Source organism: Ambystoma mexicanum, chromosome 2q (assembly GCF_040938575.1).
Source record: "Ambystoma mexicanum isolate Mex_15411 chromosome 2q, UKY_AmexF1_1, whole genome shotgun sequence".
In the NCBI taxonomy this organism is placed as follows: Eukaryota; Metazoa; Chordata; class Amphibia; order Caudata; family Ambystomatidae; genus Ambystoma; species Ambystoma mexicanum.
Window position 1 is genome coordinate 1,017,671,754 of NC_090924.1, and position 19,689 is coordinate 1,017,691,442.

At 46.1% G+C, this 19,689-nt stretch overlaps 1 protein-coding gene across 1 annotated transcript in view; it reads left to right on the plus strand.

Annotated features, from left to right (window-relative positions):
* Positions 1–19,689, plus strand: part of CUBN (cubilin) — a 1,794,835-nt gene that overhangs the window by 1,346,377 nt on the left and 428,769 nt on the right. The window contains exon 47 of the mRNA XM_069648353.1: positions 8,187–8,327. Coding sequence (XP_069504454.1) covers positions 8,187–8,327 — 141 coding nt within the window. The remainder of the gene's footprint in view (positions 1–8,186; positions 8,328–19,689) is intronic.

A 19,689-nucleotide genomic window follows, 5' to 3' on the forward strand; every position in this document is an offset into this window, starting at 1 on the left:
TTTGTCCACATTTGTCAAATGGCAATAAAGTTATAAGCCATCTAAAAATGTTGAGACCCCCCTCTAATTTAGCCCCCTCTTGAGAAAATCCCACCAAATTCTGCATAACCTTTCAGAACCAGGCCAAGAATAGAACTCCAATGTTCCATACGGTTTTATTGAGTGGTGCCAAAGTTATAAGCCATCCAAGATATGCTTTTTACCAACCCTGTACGTGTCCGCAAACTTCACAGGACTGTTCGCGAACATCCGGACAGTTCGCTGACTTTTGCGGTGGAAAACACCTGTTTTTTGGCTTCTTGTACCCATATCCCATCCCATCCTCATCCCCCCTCGCCTCCCCAGAGAATGTTTGATAAGTTTGACAAGTGCAATGTTGTGTTTTTTTATTTGTTTTTACTGCGATGTCCGCGGACATCGGCCGATGTCCGTGAATCCAACATGGTGGAGTTTCCAAAATCTGATGCATTTCGTGCTTTTTACTGTCCAATCGCGTATTCCATGTCCGCGGACATCACGTCACCCTCTGGACCAATTGGAGGTCTGTCCGCGGGAAATGAACAGGGAAATGGGTCACGCTTTTGGGGCCAATCCGCTGCTCCTGCTGCATATTTGGTGAAAATCCATCCAGCGGTTTGGCCGGTAGGCTTGAGCAAAGTATTTTTCCATTCAGTCTATGGAGAAAATAAAAATATTTGGGACCCCTGTATAATTCCCTCCCCCCCGCTTGATGAAACCTTACCAAACTTGCCATAAAAAAGCCAGAGCGGGCCATATACTCTTTTTGTAAAATTTGGTGGGGATTCGTCCAGGGGGAGCGAAGTTATAAACCGCCCAAAAAGTGCTCTTCCTATGAGTTGAGCAACTTAACCATAACTACACGGCCGCTACCACAGGCCGTGTAATTTCCATATATAAAAGGGAAATGTGTGGATATGCGTTGTGTGTCCGAAATGTTCAGCATACTTCCCAACATGCTTCAAACCTGAAATTTGGCATGTGTGTAGCTTCCATGGTGTAGAAAATGTAAAGGTCTTAAAAATATAAATAAGCCTTAGTCTAATTTTTTTCTTTTTAGGAATTACCGTGCAAAGTGCTAGTTTATGTATACGATACAAATCTTAGTCTGGAATAAACCTTTCTTGAATAATCCTTAGCAGAGAAACATGATTTTGTTTTAGTTGATTTACAGCCATAATAATAAACCATATTCGTGTTCCGCCATACATAAACTTAACGGGAGATTTCTCAAGTCTCCTGTTTGCGCCACCGTCGCTGGCCCAGGGCAAAAGAATAGTAAGGGTCCCCACCAAATATTTTGCCCGGGCCCTCACACCTTGTGACAGCCCTGCAGAGAGATAGTGAAGAGAGCATCAGATTCCCTACACACTGGAGGTAAGCCCTATGTGATCTGTGCACCGACACCTCTATGAGTGAGAGAACAAGAGAGGGAGGAGCCAGAGCTTCTACGTGACAGTACTAAAACCACACAGAAAACCACAGCCTTGGCACACGTGGTAGAAGAACTTCTGTGGCCACCCTAAACCACCAGACACTGAAAAAAGAGATACAATGGCTTCCTAAAGATGAGTATACCTTTGGGGAAGCCAGTCCATGATTACTCAACCCAAACCGGGACACTTTACAGCGCACAGTGCCATCACAGTTACACGGCGGTCCAGCATGCAGAAAGGGGGTGGGGCTTATACTGTGTTTTGAAATAGTCTGTAATTCATTCCCCTCCCAGGCTTGGAAGAAAGGGCAGGATTGGTCAGGGAGATAGAACAACCAGAAGATAGGGAAGGGGTTAAAAGAGACGCCAGGAAGCATCTGACGACAAAAGGTTGCCAAGAAACTACACCCATTGACTGCCTAAGCTAATTAAAGCAAGACATATGGGCAGAACAGAACATTTTATTGACAGTAAGAGCAAAGCAAATTTAGCCGTTTGAGACTACTCTCACATAGATATAGATATAAGTATTCGGAACATAATTGTTGCCTACTCTCACACAATCTAATAGACTTTGGTGGACCTCATACCATACTTTGAGATTATTTAAGCACTGTAAACAGGTTATTATTATTATTATGCTATTTATTGCGCGCTGACCTAGCTTTGAGAAGTAATGGAGTTCTTCACAGAAGTATACAACAATACAGATGCATAACGGAGCACTTTACAGAGGTATACTACAGAACAGATACACAGTGGGGGAAGGATACAGAGGGGCACAGAGGAGGGGTACAGCTGTGCCGAGTGGCGTGGAGGAGAGGCATGGACGGCATATAGCAAGTCAGCTGGTGCGAGGGGCGACGTGATGGCCTAGGTGTTGAGAAGGAGAGACTCCTTGAAGAGGTGGGTCTTGAGTTCTTTTCTGAATTGTAGGTGCGTGGGGGCGAGTCTGATACTGATGGGGAGGGGTTCCATAGTCTTCAGGCATCGGCAGAGAAGGCTTGTTTTCTGGTCCTTTCCTTTTTGAAGCAGCGGATTTGAAGTCTGCACATGTCCTGGCTTCTGGTGGTGCTCCCTTCGCCGGAGATGTTGAGTTTCTCGCAAGGTAGCTGTGTGACTTGAGGGCGACTGCCCTATAGAAGATGCAGCAAGACTTGTAGGTTATTTGTGTGTGCAGTAAGAGCCAGTGAAGGTCGATGAGGGCCAGGGTGATGTGGTTGCATCTGTATAGAACCTTGATGAGGCGTGCAGCGGCATGTAGGACACTTCTCAGGGGCACCTGGGTGGATGACAGGAGGCATTTGAGGGGTGCATTGCCCCCATCCAGGTGGAATAGAACCAGTGCTTCAACGGTGGACCTAAAGCTGTTCAGAGTGAGGAAGGGCTTGACTTTCTGCTGGAGTTAGAGCTGATACCAAGCTGTCTGTTAAAAACCATTTTGAGTTTTTACAGTGTGCTTGCAAACTTATGGTTAAGAAACTCACATTAAGTACACATTCCTAAAAACTAGATCTAGTGCCTTTGGAAAGGGAATCTTCTATTCTTAATTATCTGAGTGGTATGAGATATATGAATTCTGCACATGTCAAGTTAATTGGTAAAGGCATTACTGTGTAATTTTACATGTTCTATGAGAACTTCACTTTTCTTATGCAAAACAAGTCCAAGTTTTAAAAGCTGCAAGTAAAAAGTATAATTTCTCCAACTAAATGTTATTGCCACACCCGTGTTATTCTTAAAGGTGGAACTAAAGTTTCATGTTTATTTTCTTTTAACTCATTACGCCAATACAAAACTACATTGTAAACTGGGATAGATGATTCAAGGAGTAGATACAAAACGAAATGTAAAGAGGAGGGATGTGCCTGAGGGAGCAGAGCAAGTAAGGAGCAAGTTGAAGGAGGATGCACACTGCTGATGCCTTTCCAGGGCCTGGGAAGGTGGCATCTTTCACTCCTTTCTAAACGCAAGATGAGTTTCCCTGAGTGGATTCCTGCCTCTGTCACTCCCACGCAGGCCTACTCCTCTTTTGAATGCCTCGTCTGCAGGCTCTCTCTCTCGCCTAGCCATTCCCTTACTGTGGCTACTATCTATCGGCCACCTGGTGAGATCTCCTCGTTCCTCTCTGAATGGGCAGACCTCTCCTTCTCACTCCTGGCCTCGACCACTCACCCCTCCTTCTCTGAGATTTCAATATCCACCTGGATGCCTCTTGTCCTTCCTCTGTACTCTTTCGCAACCTCAGCGACTCTCTCTCACTCACTATTCTCCCCTCTGGCCCGACTCACTCTGCAGGACACACTCTGGATGTTATGATCTCCTCAGACCTTCCCCTCTCTGATCCTCTCTCCACTCCTCTCTCCTGGAGTGATCACTATCTCCTCTCCTCCCACCTCACCCTCCCTACCCCTCAGGCCAAGCCACTTCCATCACTGCCACCTACCTTCTCGGTCATCCGACCCATGAAGTGTGTGTCAGCTGAGGCTTTTGCCGCCGCCTTCTCACCCCACTTCCCCCTTTGGCTGACGCTCACCCTAACACAGCCCTCGCCAAGCTCCACTCTGCTATCTCTGATACTCTTGATATCCTTGCCCCTGTCATGAGAATCCGCCTGAAGCCCAAAGCCAAGTGCAACTCGTGGTACGATTCAGACCTCGTCACCCTAAAACCTAAGTGCAGGGTGGCCGAGAGGAAATGGCGTGCTTCATGTACATCCTCTGACAACTGGCCTGTCGCCTGCTTCAAAGGCAATACCGGCTCTCTGTTCTAACCAAGAAGAGAGCTCATATGCAAGCCCGTGTCTCTGCGGCATCTAACAACTCAACTGAACTCTTTAAAATCTGGGCCAATCCTGCTGCAGTCTCTACCTCTCCTGTCCCTTCCCAGGCCCTCTGCGCGGCACTGGCCTCTCATTTTGTCTCTAAAACTCAGGACATCCTGTCCTCACTCTCCTCCTATACCCTCCATCCCCCTACTCCCTGCTCCTCCTCTGGCCCTTCTGTAGCCACCCCTCCTCCCTCCTTCTCTTCCTTTCCCCTTTTCTCTGCAGACAAGGTTTCTAGACAAGTAAGATCTATGAAAGTCTCGTCGAAAAAGGTTCACCCTCGTTCCTCCAAAACTATCAATGACCACATCGACTACCTGGCTCCTGCCCTGGCTGATATCTGCAATCACTCCTTCACCACCGTAGTCTTCCCATCCCCCCTGAAGCACTCCCTTGTGCACCCCCTTCTTAAGAAACCCTCTGCGGACCCCACATGCCCGGCTAATTATCGCCCAATCTCCATCACTCCCTTCCTGGGTAAGCTCCTGGAGAAACTGGCCATCTCCCAGCTTAATCTCGTACTGAATCTGTTGGTTGTCTTCATGACTTCAGTCTGGCTTCAGAACTGCCAGAAGCACGGAAACTGCTCTCCTGAACATCCGAGAAGATCTGCTCTCCAACCTTGACTGTAACACCCCTTGTGTCTTCATTCTGCTTGATCTCTCAACTGCCTTTGACACTCTCAACCATGAAATCCTGCTCAACCGTCTCCGTGATAACCTGGGCATCACTAGTCAGGCTCTGGCGTGACTGACTTTTTTCTCTCTGATCGACCCTCCCAGGTCCAACTTGGGTCCTTCCTCTCTGCTACCTTTTTCTCTACCTGTGGTGTCCCCAAGGAGTTTAACCTCTCACCCTGGCTGTTCAACCAATACCTGCCACTCCTTGCCCACCGCATTGCCGTGCTCTGCCCCAACTTTCAATGCTATGCAGATGAAACCCAGCTCATTTTCAGGCTACCCTCTGCCTCCTCCTCTCCTTCCCTCATCTCTGACTGTCTGTCTGCTATCCAGGAGCGGTGTGCCACCAATGACCTCTGCCTTAATGCCAGTAAGACTGAGATTCTCCTCATCAGCACACCCGCTCCCTCCTTTCCTGTTGCTCTCTGGCCGGCCTCTCTTGGTCCTCTTCCCGTTCCCACCTGCAAAGCCAAAAACGTCAGGGTCATCTTCGACTCCACACTCTCCTTTTCTCCTCACATATCTGACGTCTCTAAGAAGTCACACTACCAGCTGCACCTCCTCAGAGGTATTCTGCCTTTCCTCTCCTTCCCCCAGAAGCTCACTGTCTCCAGAGCTCTGGTTCTCTCTAGGCTGGACTTTTGCAACAGCCTCTTTCTAAATCAGACTGCTTCTACTCTTCGCCCTCTGCAACTCATCCAGAACAGGACTGCGAGACTTGTTCTTGGCCTCAAGCTCAGGGATCGTATCTCTCCAGGACTGAAATCTCTGCACTGGCTCCCAGTGGCTGCGAGGATTAAGTTCAAAACCCTCTGCATCGTCCACAAGGCCTTCTGGGGTCTGGGGCCTCAATACCTTCAACTCGCTCTTTCTAAATATTTTCCTTCTCGAGCACTTCACTCATCTTCCCCAAACTCCCTCAGGGTCAGTCACTTCTCCAAGCAACGAGTTGGTGGTAGATCTCTCTCCTCGGCTGGTACCTCCCTCGGAACAGCCTCCCTTTAACTTGAGGAGAACCATCTCCGGTTCCGGAAACACCTCAAAACATTTCTCTTTGCCTCTGCTTTCTCTCCTCCTCTCCTCTGCTGACTTCCGGCTGATACTGGTACTGCACTGGCTACCTGGACACCCTCTGATTCCGGGCCCAGGTCCCTCTCCCGCCAGCGTCACACACCTGCACTGCCCTCCTGGCAACCCCCGCACTTGGAGACTGTCCTGTATCCCTACAGTCCCCCACCAGACCTCGATAGCTTATGTCCACACATACTCATGCACTTGCCACATGCTGGCCGCCATTTTACAAAATTGCTATTATCTATTCCCATGTACTGCACTTTCCTTCCTCCCTTCCCACGCACTTGCGCTATCTGAATGACACCTGGCCTAGTAGGATCATTGTATGTCCCGCTTGTTTCCCCTCCCTTGCCTCGTCGCGCCTTCAAACACTTGTGTATAGGCGCATTATAAATACCATATCATATCATATCATAAGAGGCTTAACGGGATCCTGCTCTGCCTTTGCCCCGCGTCTGTAACTCTCGCCAGTGGAGCTTGTGGTAACTGCGTGCGCAGTTGTTCTCCCATTTTTCACTTGCTCACAGTTTGGGAGGATATGAAGGATATATTGCATTATCACAGGATTGGACTCCACACCCTCGAACTTGCATTGAAGGGAAGAGATTAGACAATGCAAGGGAGATTTTCTTTTTCTGAAAATGTTACCCGACAACTCAGATCAAACCTTTTTTTTCACTACCTTGAACATTATTAGCAAATTCGTACAGGCTGCAGTTTAAATTGCAAAAGAGAAGAATTATAGTTGAATCAGGTTTGTAACAAATGTTTTTTGCAATGTGCACCTTTCTACCAAGAGGCCGATCATTGTTAAAATAGCTCAGGTGTGTTTGTGTAATTAATTATGTAGGATAATAGGGGCAATGCTACAAAAGTAGATTGAAATATCTCAACAATACAAAATCTCAAATTTAAAAAATGTGGATAAAAAAATAAAAGATAAAAAACATTCTTCCAGGAGCATTATTTTTGGGTAGGGATTAGGGGAGGTGTAAAGGGAAAATAAGTGACAGCCCCTTGTTAAGAAGAACTTCATTTTTGTAAAGTTCATAAAGAGTAAGGGTGCTCAGGGTTGGGCTAGCGTGAACCATTATCTCTTCAAGAAACAATTGCACAACTGTTTATTTTTGATTTTTAAAACCTTGCAATTTAACATTTTTGATTATATTCTACTTTTAAATGAATAGACAGCAATTCCATCATTTGAGATTCAAGATTTTTCATTCAAGATTTGCACTATTGTTTTTAGTTTCAAGGTTTTCACATAGTGCCATATTTAGGTATGACACCTTCTAGCAAGGCAGCAGCATTCCGGTGATCCTCTCCATAGATGGGTTTGGCAGTGGAAGTGAGAAGACATCTCTCCCGCCCTGAAGAGCCACACGCAGTGGGAGTTTCTGGAGAGTGATGCGCCCATACTCCAGCTCTGAGGTTCTGGTCTCTAATGCACCATCAAGTTCTTTACCCCATGCCACAACGGCGCCCCCGTTTGGCCTTTAGTCCATACAGCAGTTAATAAGCGACACGTCACTGGACAATTTTGATGGTATAAATGTGTTTCTGTTGCTCTCACAAATGAATTGTGTTTTTACATGTTGTTTACTTGAAAACACATTCCAAATAATATTTTCAATACATCAAGCATGTATAGAATATTAAGTCACATTTGAGTCAACACCCAAAGTTGTCCTGATGTGTTAATACATTTTAATGAGCAGATGGCCACATTTTCTGTCTAAAAACGGTATTATTCTGCTCATTAAAATTGCATCCCATCGTGCCATTCACCACCACCCTCTATGAGATTGGCATGCCTGATACAAATAATATATGCCCCCTCTGACCACTTTGGTATTTGATAATGGGCTTCATCTACTTTGAGCATTCTGGTCACTAATCTCAGTGGTTATTTCATTGTCATGTTCTATTTCAAATGCAAAAAAGCACCTTTTGGGGAAGTATCTCAGAAGCATTAAGGATCCACAGAATGAATGTTGGTATTTAACTTTCCTGCCAGCATGTTTACTCCCAACAACAGGTTCAGAGGACTAATGCAATTGTTCATTTTCCTTATAACCTTAAATACCTCTATTTGCAATGCATGTACTCTGGATGCCCTGCCTTTCTGTGACATGTGCTTTTGAATCCATAGGTAATGTTCTGGGTAAATTTTGCAGCAACACCATACCACATCCCATGGACACTTCCGATAGCTTTGCTTACGTCAAGTTGGTCAGTGATGGATCTGGAAGCGCTTCAGGATTCAGGCTGCACTTCGAAGCAAGCACTGAAGGTAAGATGGACCTGCCAATTGCCGAAACAAAACAATAAAAGGTCCTTTCAGGTTTTAGCTACACGACTTTGGACCACCCTTCCCCATGAACTTTGAACCTTAAACAATCTTCGGACCAGGAGGATAGCTCAGGAGCAACGCTTTTGTCATGGAAGGAGCACAACTGTAAGGATGCAGAAGGAGGAGACTGACACACAGGTGGCATAGAGATCGCAATAGCCTTTTATTCAGTATAAAAATAAAGAGAAAACCTATCTTTCCCTATATCTATGAGCTGTTTCCCTGCCTCAACTAAAGTACTAATGGGTTTGTCAGAATGTTCTTGTAACTTAAATAGCCCACTGGCCTGTGTCAAAACGTCTCTATCTCTGTTCGTCACACATATAACTAAACTAAAAGTTGTGCCAATGTTCTTGGTTCAGGAGAATGACTCTCTCCTCCTGGACTAGGTGGCACAGTTCTGGTTGCAAGTTCCTCACAAGAGGGAATGAGTCCTTTCCCCTTGTTTTAATTACTTACCAACAACTAATTGCTGATGCTTTAACCCTCTAGATCAGAACATTCACTATTTCTTCACTCTGCGAGGATTGACTCCCTTTCCCTGGATCACTGGTTTGATGCTTCTTGCAAGCTCAGCTACCAGGAGAATTACTCCTTTCTGCAGCTTGTACACCGCCTTTTGTCCTTTTCATTTGACCCCCGTAGTCAAAAGACAAAAATGTGGTGGTGGGGGCCCATTTACGTTACAGTGTATAGATAATAGCTCCCCGCCATCAAATCACTCATTTGTAGAAAATGATCCCCTCAGAATTCTGATAGGTCTGAAGATGTATGTATGTAGACCACTAGAATTAACCAAAATGAGGTCTCCTCCACATCCATTATCCATGCTGCAGCTATGTCCTACCGAAGTATACAACTGTTATATTCTCAACAAAATGTCATCAGGCCATTTCTCTCACAATAATGCAGAGGCATCCAGGTGTGATGCAGGACCTAGTTAATGAGAGGCCTGTCACGCTGCATATGTTGACTTTTACAACCCCTCCTAAGTGTAACACTAGGATATAGGAAAGAGGGTGAAGATTTATACATATATGTTTATATTCGAAACACCCTGTTCCCACCCCGTACCTTGAATGGCTCACTCTCTCCCTGCAGCTTGTTCATCTCCCTGGGTTCTGCCATGTTGAGAAGGGTTAGGAAGGTTAGGTAAAGTAAAGGCAGGCAGAAAAGTAAGAACCCAAACCCCCAAAGGAAGCAAATCAATACGTGTTACATTTCTAAACTTTCCTAATACAAGAGGAGACAAACACATTCACTGACAACGTTGTTAATGATAAATTACTATCATACTAGACCTGGTGACATTTCAGATAGTGCAAGAGCTATGACAAAGATAAGCAGAGGGGGTGGGGGTAGGAGATAAGACAGACTTGCAACTATCGTACTAGGCCTGACAACATTTCTGGTAGAGCTGGAGAGTTGACAAGAGGTGCGGGCGGTGGGGGAAGAGGGAGGAGGAGAGGAACAAAACAAGAGACTATCGTACCTGGCCTGATGACATTTCAGGTAGTGCTAGAGGGGCAGGGGGGGAGGAAGCAAACAAGAATGGAAGGGGAGGAAACAGCTACTATTATACTACATCAGATGATAATTTTGGATAGAGTAAGCGGTATGACAGAGATAAGGAGGGGAGAGGGGTGGGTAGGAGATGAGACAGACAAGCAACTATCGTACCAGGCCTGATGGCATTTCTGGTAGAGCCGGAGAGTTGACAAGAGTTGCAGAACGGAGGAGAAGAGGGAGAAGGAGAGGAACAAAACAAGCGACTATTGTACTAGGACTGACAATATTTCAGGTAGTGCTGGAAGGGGAGGGGGAGGAAACAAACAAGGAGGGAGGGGGGGAAACAAACAACTACTATCGTACTAGGTCAGATGACATTTCGGATAGAGTATGTGCAAGAATATATAAAGGGGCAGGGGGAAGGGAGAGGGAAAAGATAGGAAGCGGAAGAGAAGACTGAGAAACGGTGAGTGTGGTGAAAAGAGAAGAGGCAAGCCGGAGGGGGAAGGGCAGGCAACAAGCAAACAGGCCGGCAAACAGAGACCACAAGCATAAAGCAGGGGGGCCTGTGCTAATGGCACAACAGGTTTGCATGAAAACACAGCCAAATTTGAAACTAAGCTAAATGGATGAAAACACAGCCAAATCTGAAACTAGGCTAAATGCATGAAAACACAGCCAAATATGAATAGCAACCAGATTCAAAAGCTAGCATTGGGTGCAAGCACGCAGTGCAACCAGAAATGCAAAGATGGGGGACAAGCAGAGAGGGAAACAGAGTCAAGCGAGGGTAGAAGTGTGTGCAGAGAAAGGAATTTACCCATAGTTATGGAGGTGTGATTATGGAAGTCCTGATTTCTGAGTAAAGTGAGGTAGCAGCATCATGAAACTTCAAGTGCTGGGGTGACAAGTAATTACCATGAGACGCGTTCTTGTAGCGGATATGGAGCAGACAGGTTGTGGGCCTTTGTGGTCTGGGCCAGCTCCCACCTCCAGTTGCTGTGATTGGCTTATCTAGGCATAGGCAACCAATGGGAGGGGGAGTATAGGCCAGACCAGGGTAAAGGCACACTGCAGTAAAATATGCTACAGCCATCTTGGAAGGGCCAAGCACACGAGGCAGACACTGCACAATGATGTAAAGAAAAACGAAAATCCCAGGAAATGTGTTCAGTCAAGTAAAAAGTTTGCTGAGGAGACTGCATGAGGAGGGGGCCCCGCAGGAGTTGTCCCTGCGGCATTCACTCTCACCTCATGAATTCAGCAATGACACTAAGGTTATAAGCATCTCAAAATTGCTTCTTACTATGGAAACACCAACTTTACTGTAACATTGATGTAATATATCTTTAGTTGAAGGAGAGATACTTGTACCTTAGTGAGTCCAAAACCCAGATTGAGGACCAGATGTCCAAACAAGAACAATGAAACATTTTGATGACCCATGAGTTGCAGTCCCATCACTCGCAGTGAAAGAATGATCCCTGTTCATCTGGTTCTACTCGTGTTTCTCCTTTACTCAGATCATAACTCTTGCAAAGGGCACTAATCTTCTCTTCATAATGTGTAGAAAGCTCTTCCCACTACTACAAAGGAGATACTGTATTAACTTACAAAAGCTCTATTGCTATCCCACTGGGAGTGGTAGAACAAAGGCTACTCAATCACTGTGTAAAAGGAAACAAATAATCTGCTGCATGATCACAAGTTGGCGCTTGCGGTAATAACGTGCAGATAATATTGTTTACTGGCACGTTACCGCACCGGCAACTACAAGTCTGCCAGTGGGGCACCTGAAAGTCAGGTGCCTTAACAACAAAAATTGCCGGGTAATAATGGCAATTCCAATGAGACTCCATAGAATGGGGATTTACAACCGTTGCCAGCACTCCACCGAGTGCCGGTGATGGTAATACAGGTGAGTGGTACTTGAGTGGATTAACCACCCAGATACCACCAACTTCGGAATGAGGCCCATGTCACCATTTCTGACTGTGAGCCACTGGAACAAACAATCACATACAAAATTGGGTGCACCGTGTACAAAACCGTTGGGTAAAAGACACTCAAATACCTCCCCTCACTAAATCTTTGTCTGGACCCTCCAAACACCTGCAGACTAATTAATCATATCAAATGCAGATGCAGGAAGCATGCGGGTAAATGGATCTAAATGCATAGCTGAATGCATAACTGCCCCCCTCACCCGCAGCACATGGCTTTTCATCTGAGTTCCTAACCCTGCCTGCCATTCTCACATTACCAATATTTTTAGGGACTTTGCAACATGATCTCACCATAAAATGAATGCTGCAACCGCAGGGTCAATGAACATGAATCTACCAACTCAGCAGCAGTCATCTAGGCATACAGCCAATTTATGCTCAGCAATGTGAAGTAGCTACAGGATGACACAAGAGTGCTTTAATAAAATCAATGAAATATTCAAACACAGCCAGTGTTGTGAAGGTGCTGATTCAGCGCCAGACAGAGAGGCACACCTACCAATTGCCCAAATATTTGGGGTGGTCTGGGACACCCCAAAGGGGGGAACAAGAGGTCACTGGAAGCTGTAGGGGCACAAGGATATGGACATGGATAACACAATATGGACACTAGGGAACCTGCTGTATGAATGCAAGGGAGGCAAAACACACAGGTATGAAAATTCCATGAGTATGCCACAGGTGGGTTTTTCACAGCAGGCCTGTATAAATACATCCTTCTTTTCTGGTGCTGACCAATAGCATACGAAAAAAGATCCGGAGGTCAGCACAACTATGTTACTACTATTTGCAAGTAGTTTATGGGACAAAGCGGGAGGCAATGTGGCGCCACACTAGGAGGGAATGAACGGGAGAAGGCAGGTCAGTTTTTGCTCCAATCATGTTGAACTAACTTATGTCTAGCTATAGGGGCCTGACATATTCTAACCAATCAGCTTGATGAGACCGGCGGATATGTGAAAAGTAGAAGTGAAACTGTTTCTAACTCTAAATACATCATATACGATGTATAAAAGTACTGTCTGCTGTGAGCCAATTTGTCAGCTCTCATCAATCAGTTCTGTTCCACTGTGCTGTTTGATTTATGCTCGCCCAGCTGTAATAAACAGTGTTACTTCTTGCCTAGTGTACGTTCCTTTTTGGACTAGCACTGCTAACTCATTAATTCATTAATTACAAGCCCGTAGAGGAACCCTAATACATTTTAATGAAGCAAAGGAATTAAACAAGGATCGTTCTGCAACCTCTGGCACATATACTCCTAGGATCAGAATAATAATTGCCTGTTTAGGGAATACATTTCCAATATCAAATGGACATGCAAGACCTTTGTGTCCATAGAACGTGAGTGGATCCACAAGCATTTATGTCATGTAAGGCATATGTTTTTTGCTGAGCAAAACAGGTATATATCTTCCCAATACAGAGGCTACAGAAATGAAATGCCTGATAAAATGAAGGTGCTAACATGTGTGAGAAACCTCACTAGTCCCCAGGGATCTGCCAGGACACGGCCATTACTATTGGATCCAGTTCCTGGGGGTGGACCAATGCGGGAGGATCACCTGGATGGGGGGTCTTTGGGGCGTGGAAGTCGGACAACGAAGGGTGAGATACAGTATCCACATACTTAAGACACCTTTTCCCCATTCTGCCCAGTGGGATATTTAGAAACTCTACCCCGCCTTTTCCAACACGAACACTTTCTCACACCGTGAGCGACAACGGACTGAAACCAGAGCCGTTTACCTGACACGTCACAATACAAGGGTCAGGCAGAGGGAGGCAATTGCTGACAACTACACACGCCTGACTGCCCTTTCCCTTCCCCATAGGGATAAAAGGCGGAGCATGAGAGCACACTCTGAGCAAGGCCGAACGCACGAGGAACCAGCTATTCCAGGACAGCAGTTCAAATTGAGGAAAAAGGCAGTGAGACCTGAAAGGATGTCAAGGAGGGAGTTGAAGAACCTGATAGTGGACAGGACTGTGTTAGGCTAAAGGTTGCAGTGGCAACATTAAGAAGATAAATAGACAGAGGTCTTTTTGTGAACAAACATGGTACCAGAGATAGCATGGTCCCGCGCCACGTGGGCGCTCATTCGAAGGTCCCTAGCTGGTACCCCTTATGATGCTGGAAATGCATTGGAGGGACAGGGCATCCCTGTCCTTGTCCTGTAGTCCTTTCTCATTTGTATTCTGTATTGTGTTCTTCCCAGGAGTTCATGTGGGACTCATGGCAGTGCAGCTCTTCCTGTTTTTGGTTTGGTGTACAGACCAATGGGATACCCTTATGGCACCCATGGGTAGGGGTACCACCCTGTGCCCCTAGTGTATGTTTTTAGGTACCTGTGTGTGGCCCACGAGCAGGGTATGGGCTGGTGGCAGCTCCATGCGGAATTTGATAGGTGCTCTGAGTAGCCTCCATTTTGGGATACCCAGGCCCTGCCATTGGAATCAGTTGATTCCTGATAGGAAACAAGATGGCCCCTGCGGTCTCTTGCTTTCTATTGCCTGTTACCTTGTTTCCCAAATTCCTGGGAAGCCCTGACTCTGTCCCTTTCCCCTGACTGGCTGTTGGGTGGAAGTTCCATATATGGTGTTGTTGTGAAGTCCAGGCCTGTTATATCTTGATGGTCGTGAAGATTATGGGGCCTCTGTCCCCAAGTACCACACAGGGAGATACAAAACAACTCCCTGTGTGATCCTTGAGGTCACAGGTATTGAGTGCCGGAAATGCCAGGAACCAGGAACACTGGAAACCCCCGACCGCTGTAAGGCAAGCAATGGGTAAGTACAGTGACAAGGAAAACAGGCGAGGACCACAATGTAACTTAGTACTAAAGAGGCTTACCAAGGTGGAGGGAACCAAACCCCGAGTTGGAAAAACAGGATGAGAGGTGTTCTGAGTTGATACAAGGTGTAACTGGCAGCAGCAAGTGATGTAGCACACTGGGCAGCAATCCGGATGGACTCGCACTAGGATACCTGCGTGAGCCGAAATGTCCAGTTCGGGTGTTGCAAGGAGTGGGGTGATCCGTAGACAATCCAATAAGAGTTCCGAGGTCTAGAACAGATTAGCACAACAAATCTGAGGCATAATCCAAAAGGAAGCCAGAAGCAGTCCAGAAGTCCGGTAACTAGCAGGTCAGAACGAAACCAACGGCTTGACAAGAAGAAAATCTGAGAAAACAGTCTGTAAATCAGTACCATGATCGAAGGAACAGGAACGCCAAACAGTGCAGAATTAGTTCAGCTGTGAAGCACTGAATAAGCGTTCCCTCACAGCATTTGAAAGAATAGGAACCTGTCAGGTGATCGCGTCACATAACACGCTGTCCTGTATGCTTCTGTGCCACGTGATCCTCAGCAACAACAGTCGGCCGGGCCTTCCGGGTCATGTGACTTTGCAGCAAGACGGGCCGATGGCTATGCCGAACAGCTGTGAGACGCCAGGGTATTTGCCACTGGCGGAACGTATGCAAAAATGTGGGCGCCCTTGTCCAATAGGCTGTCTCCATATGCGCTGCCTGTGCTTGCCATGTTGCTGCCGCCCTCAATGGATAAGTGGGGATCTATGGATGGGAGGTGGTTTGGATTGATGAGAATGCGAATGTGGACCGGGACCAGAGAGGGCAGTGGTAGTAGACCGGTGGGAGCTCGCTTGTGGGGCATGTAGGACAGATGGCATAATAAGGCCAGACTGGCTGGAGCCTTCCCAGTGACTGTATGTTGTGGGTACGCCCTGTGGGTGGGACCCGGGTGAATGGAGTGTGTGACGAATATGCATTTCTTGTTGTGGATGTCTAGTTTCTGGTGTTGGACACAATGACGGAGACAGCCCTGCCCGAAACTGGTATGAATGCAGTCAGGAGTGTTGAATGGCTAGGTACTTGTCCCAATACACATAACTTGTTATGAGTGTCTGGAGAGAAGTGAATAGCCGGAATGCACTATGCACCTGATTGGCTGCCTGCCTGCATGAATGCCCTTCTGACCAATTGGTTGCCTGAGTGTGACCCAACAGAATGAATGGGAGATCAACTAGTATATCTGGGGCCTCTCACTGCTAGAATTCGTGTTCAGAAGCTGAAGAGAAACTGGAGTTGAAACTGAAGCTTAACCTTGAAGCCCTGCTGGAAGAGAAGAATTGCTGTTGCCCTTCTTCATCATTCTGAAAGCTACTGTGTCTCCAAGGACTGACCCAGACAGGGCCTGGTTTGGCGCCCTCTTCCCGAGCTACGAGGGACCATCGTGCATCAGCTGATCTCTGCCAAAGCTCCCTGGTAGGCAGACCTACGACAGGCTGCCGACCGGAGACGTGGACTGCCGCGGAATCACAAGGAGAAGCGCCCGGACACTGTTGTCCACCACCGTCGATGTCTGCCACTTCACCGCCGTAGTTCACCCTGTTCTCCGTCAGACGTTCGACCACCGGTGACACCTGCCTTAAAGGGAGGGCACTCAAGAAGGGCCGTCGGTTTCCCGACGAGGAACACTACAACGCCAGGTACTTTGGGGTTGTTGAACTATTGGAAAGTCTTGTGTGAACAATATCTGGACTGGGCTTGTGATATATCTTTATTCTACAGGTTGCCCAGGTGGGGGGATCTCCACACAGAACTGTGTCTCGATAACAGGGCCAGTATTCTGCCAATTGTTCTAACCAACTGCTTTCCTCTCATATCTATTGTTGGTTTCCTTTACAAACTGATTTGTGTGACATTTAACCGAACAGTTGATGCACTTTAAAGAGATCTAATTGTAATTGTGGTACCTCGTAGAACTGTATATTTGCCATTATAGATAACCGAGCACAAAGGGAGTTATTGTGATATTGTACATAACCTTGAATATTAATTATATTAAGACTGTGTTTTAACTAATACAGTGTGCGGACATTCCTTTGTGGGGGCTGTGGGACTACATTGTACTTAGGAACAAGCCTGCATCACCTCCTGAGAAGCTAGGCCTTGATTGCTCGACCAAAATACCAATAATAGAGAATCTTGGCTGGGGTCCTCTGTGCCTCACCTCTGCCATATAGACAGCAGAAATACAGACCCCCCCTCCAGTCTTTACACCCCTCTCCTGAAGAAAGACATGGCGGCATTACAAAAGTATTGTAACTACAAGTACCAAGAGGCCATAGGGAAGGCTGGTGTGAGGTGTCAATTTGGTCATACATGGGTCAAGTCAAACCCCTTGCACAATCGAAAGTCCTTGACATGTTGCAGAAGTTTTGATGATTGTGAAATTGGGAACCCGACTGAGGGAATTGTGAAACAGCGTTTGCACCCGGCTGAGGGGAACGCCGCACGAACTGTGATTTTGTGAAGCCTGCACTTACCATAGGCTAAAAGAGTGACCCAGCGAGACGAGATTGCCCTTCGGAAGTCTGTTTGAATTGGCAAGAGCTTTGGAAGGCTGACACTGATAGAAGGATCAGAGCCCGGCTGAGGGTGATCCTAGGGTGAGGAGTAATCGCCTGATGTGAAGGTTAGCTGAAGGAACATTTGTTTTGTTGTTTTTTGGCATATCAGGTCCTCTGAAGCAAGAGACTTTGCATGAGAAGAGACTTGGGTACAGAACGCCCTGATATAGGGAAAAGAAACTGTCAGCTCGTGCCAGAGAAGCCCAGGAGTGTGCTGTGCTCAAGAGTCCTGCCTTGTTCCATGCTAAAAACGTTGGGAAGGCAGACCCCAGTGATAAAACCCTGGCTTATCATTTTGTGAACACTTATTTCTTTTCTTGAGAACATTTTCGCACACTATTTTGTGGCATAGCGGTAAGGATTGGCAATGGTTTTTTTTATTTGACTAGACTCCACCAGGACTGTATTATTATTATTTGATGGTCGTAGCTTGCTCCGATATTAGATTTGGGTTTAGATTAGGCGTGTATCTCACCCATTTTACAGTTTAATAAACACCCTTGAACTGTGATCATATGTGTCTGTTTTACTTTGATGCCATCCCTTCCTTATACATGTACCTTATACATGTAATATCATCTGTAAGCACATGGACCCTCCCATGCTGAATACATTCCAAAGGCGGTGTAAGGTAGGCCCAAAAAACATGAATTGCCAAAAAATCAATCCAAGGAGCAATAAGAGCGCATGAGTAACAAGGAAAACAAAGTTTATTTCATGCCATCTCGGCCGGGAATATTACAAGCATCATTCAATGTCTCATCATTAAAGGGCGGTTTTTATAGGAGTAAGTGTTTCAAGATACGTGTAAATTGCTATTCACTGATTGGACAGTAGTGGCTGTCCCCTACAGAATTCTATACAGTACCTAGCCCTATTGGCCTAACCTACCCCTCATGACCAGTCTAATGACCTCTTCTTGACATTGACCTAAAAATCAGGTTATCCAGCTTCTCCATTTTTGTTGGTTGTTGTAAATTCTTACATTTTGGAACAAGCAAAACAGTTCCCCATTGGCCAACCCACCTCGAGTGGTCCATGGTGGGTTTCTTACCCCTTCATTTACCAGTCATTTTGTGAGGTGTAGACAGTGGGGCACCAAAAAACGAATACCTCATCACTTTCTCATGGAACCCAAATGTTGGCACGTTCTGATCATTCCCAGCCTTTTGACTGTACAAATGACAATTAAAATTGCGACATCTCTTCAGAAACATGTTTCGCCTTTTGGAACATTCCCTTCCTTTCCCATTGTGGGACTACATGATCTCTTGTGACATATTTCTTGAGTGCTACACTAGGACCATGTGCAAATCTGAATGTGCATCTCTGTGTGGATCTGTGTGTGTGGATTATTTCGATTTTGTGAATATAGTTGTTTATGGGACAGTAGGGCCACTTATTTCCCCCACCCTTCCATGATACACTATTCCCTGCATTTGAACAGGTATCGTTTTCCTCTATTGATGAAGTACTCGTGTTGCTTAGTACTTGTAGCTTCAATCTAAGTGGTCCTTTTCTGACAGGGAACAGTGTGGCTCCTTGCCGTGTTTGTCCATTATTCAGCACACTACCTTATTCTCACCAAAACTGGGGCCTTCACCTTTTGAGTTTAAGTTACTGTACAAGAACACTACTTGTTATATTTTCTCTCGCATGAAGCTTGGAAACATGCCTCTCCCTGCGCTTCTGAGCAATCCTTGTGCAGCTTTTCACCTCTGCCTCAAAAGGCTCTGGCCTTGTTCTTGCACCGCTAGGGTGGGTATGAATTAAGTGTATATTTCTGTGAGGAAGAATCCATGTGCTTCTGTGGTCTAATAACATATAAATGTCCCAGGAAGTTGCATATGTTATGGGGCCTATATTTGTTTATGTGCAATCTAAATTCTAATGCAATCAATGCGCAGTAAAATAGGTTGGTATCATGCTTTTTAGGTACTACCTGTGACATTAAAAAAAAGAATTTTCCACTGCTTGTGGTGCCCTTTGCATCTTTCTCTGCTTATACATGTGTCACATCTAATGCTCTATTGCACAATATTTGCCTACTGAATTATGTCACATGGGCTGCACTCTCAATGTGCGTTTCTGGTATATTTTGCTGCCCACATTTCTGCAAGGAGTACTCTCAGAAATGTATCCCTTGCCCCTGCTTCTCACATAAAGCAGGAAGGGTGCACCTGTAACTGTGGCCATTGGCTTTTTAACAGGCTCCTAATCCAAGCTATAGGGATTTTCTTAATTGGTATCTCCTCTCACGTTTGGGGTGTTGGGGATGCATCCCAACAACGGGGAGGGAGAAGTGTCCAAACTGGACCCATGACAATGCCCATGTAAGTGGTTCTGAAGCCGA